At 42.9% G+C, this 1,190-nt stretch overlaps 1 protein-coding gene across 1 annotated transcript; it reads left to right on the top strand.

Annotated features, from left to right (window-relative positions):
• Nucleotides 1-206: 206 nt before the first annotated feature.
• LOC117182505 lies at nucleotides 207-1,132 on the top strand (the record flags this gene model as incomplete). Its single annotated transcript, XM_033375603.1, has 2 exons — nucleotides 207-454; nucleotides 585-1,132. Coding segments are annotated over 2 exons (796 nt in total), but the record flags the coding sequence as incomplete, so codon positions are not given.
• Between the last annotated feature and the right edge of the window lie 58 nt (nucleotides 1,133-1,190).

Below are 1,190 nucleotides of genomic sequence, written 5' to 3' on the forward strand. Positions count from 1 at the left end.
CGGAGCCAAGGCCTCACTTATAACAAATTCAAAGGACAGTGATCACGTTATGTTAGGTACTGCGATTGTGTGGATTAAAGATCGTCAGGGCAATCGCTATGAGTGTCGAGCGCTGCTCGACTAATGCACCCAAGTCAATCTCATAACGCGTGAATTGTGTCAACGTCTTAAATTGCCAGTATCGGACTCAGACACTTTAATTTCAGGTGTCGGTAAAACAACCCAGGAACCGCGACATCGAATCAATGCAATAATTCAATCTACGTGCACATCATTTACCGCGAGTATAACTTGCTTCGTTACTCCTGAAATTACAGATGACATGCCAAATATACCATTACGTCGCAAGGACTTTGAAATTCCAGTAGGAATCAAATTGGCTGATCCTTATTTTGCAAAAACTCGATCTGTCGACCTCTTAATTAGCGCCGGTTTATTTTGGAAGCTCTTATGCGTAGGTCAGATACAACTACGCGAGGATCAGCCGATTTTTAGCCGAATTAGGATGGATAGTAGCCGGTCCCATGGAACTCCCATCTTCAAAGGTCAAAAGAATGTTAAGTTGCAATCTTATTACCAAACAGCAGCTGCATGATGACGTTGCACGATTCTGGGAAATCGAAAACATCTTTTCAAGAAAACCGTATCCAGACCTAGACTCACAAAACGACTGTGAGCAGCATTTTCAAGCTACAACTGAACGTGATCATGATGGAAGATTTGTCGTCTCTCTCCCTTTAAAATCCAAGGTATCAGAGCTCGGAAATTCTCTCGATATAGCACAAAAACGTCTCATCTCGATAGAACGGAAGCTCAGCAAGCAGCCGGTACTCAAGGAAAGTTATATCGAATTCATGGATGATTATGAAGCGCAAGGACATATGGAAAAAGTACCTCCAAAACAAATAAACTCACATGGACCAATTTTTTATCTTCCACATCACGCGGTTTTCAAGGAAAGCAGTACCACGACCAAAGTCCGTGTAGTGTTCGATGGCTCCGCCAAGACTTCTTCCGGGCTCTCACTTAACGATGTTCAATCCGTCGGACCTGTCATTCAAAGTGACCTTTTTTCTATTCTCCTGAGGTTCCGTCAACATCGAATTGTGCTTTCTGCGGATATTACTCAAATGTATCGACAGATTAGAATCACTCCAAACCAGCGAGATTTGCAGCGAATTTTATGGAGG

The sequence above is a fragment of the Belonocnema kinseyi genome, unplaced genomic scaffold (assembly GCF_010883055.1).
Source record: "Belonocnema kinseyi isolate 2016_QV_RU_SX_M_011 unplaced genomic scaffold, B_treatae_v1 SchBZDm_1375;HRSCAF=1522, whole genome shotgun sequence".
NCBI classification, from domain to species: Eukaryota; Metazoa; Arthropoda; class Insecta; order Hymenoptera; family Cynipidae; genus Belonocnema; species Belonocnema kinseyi.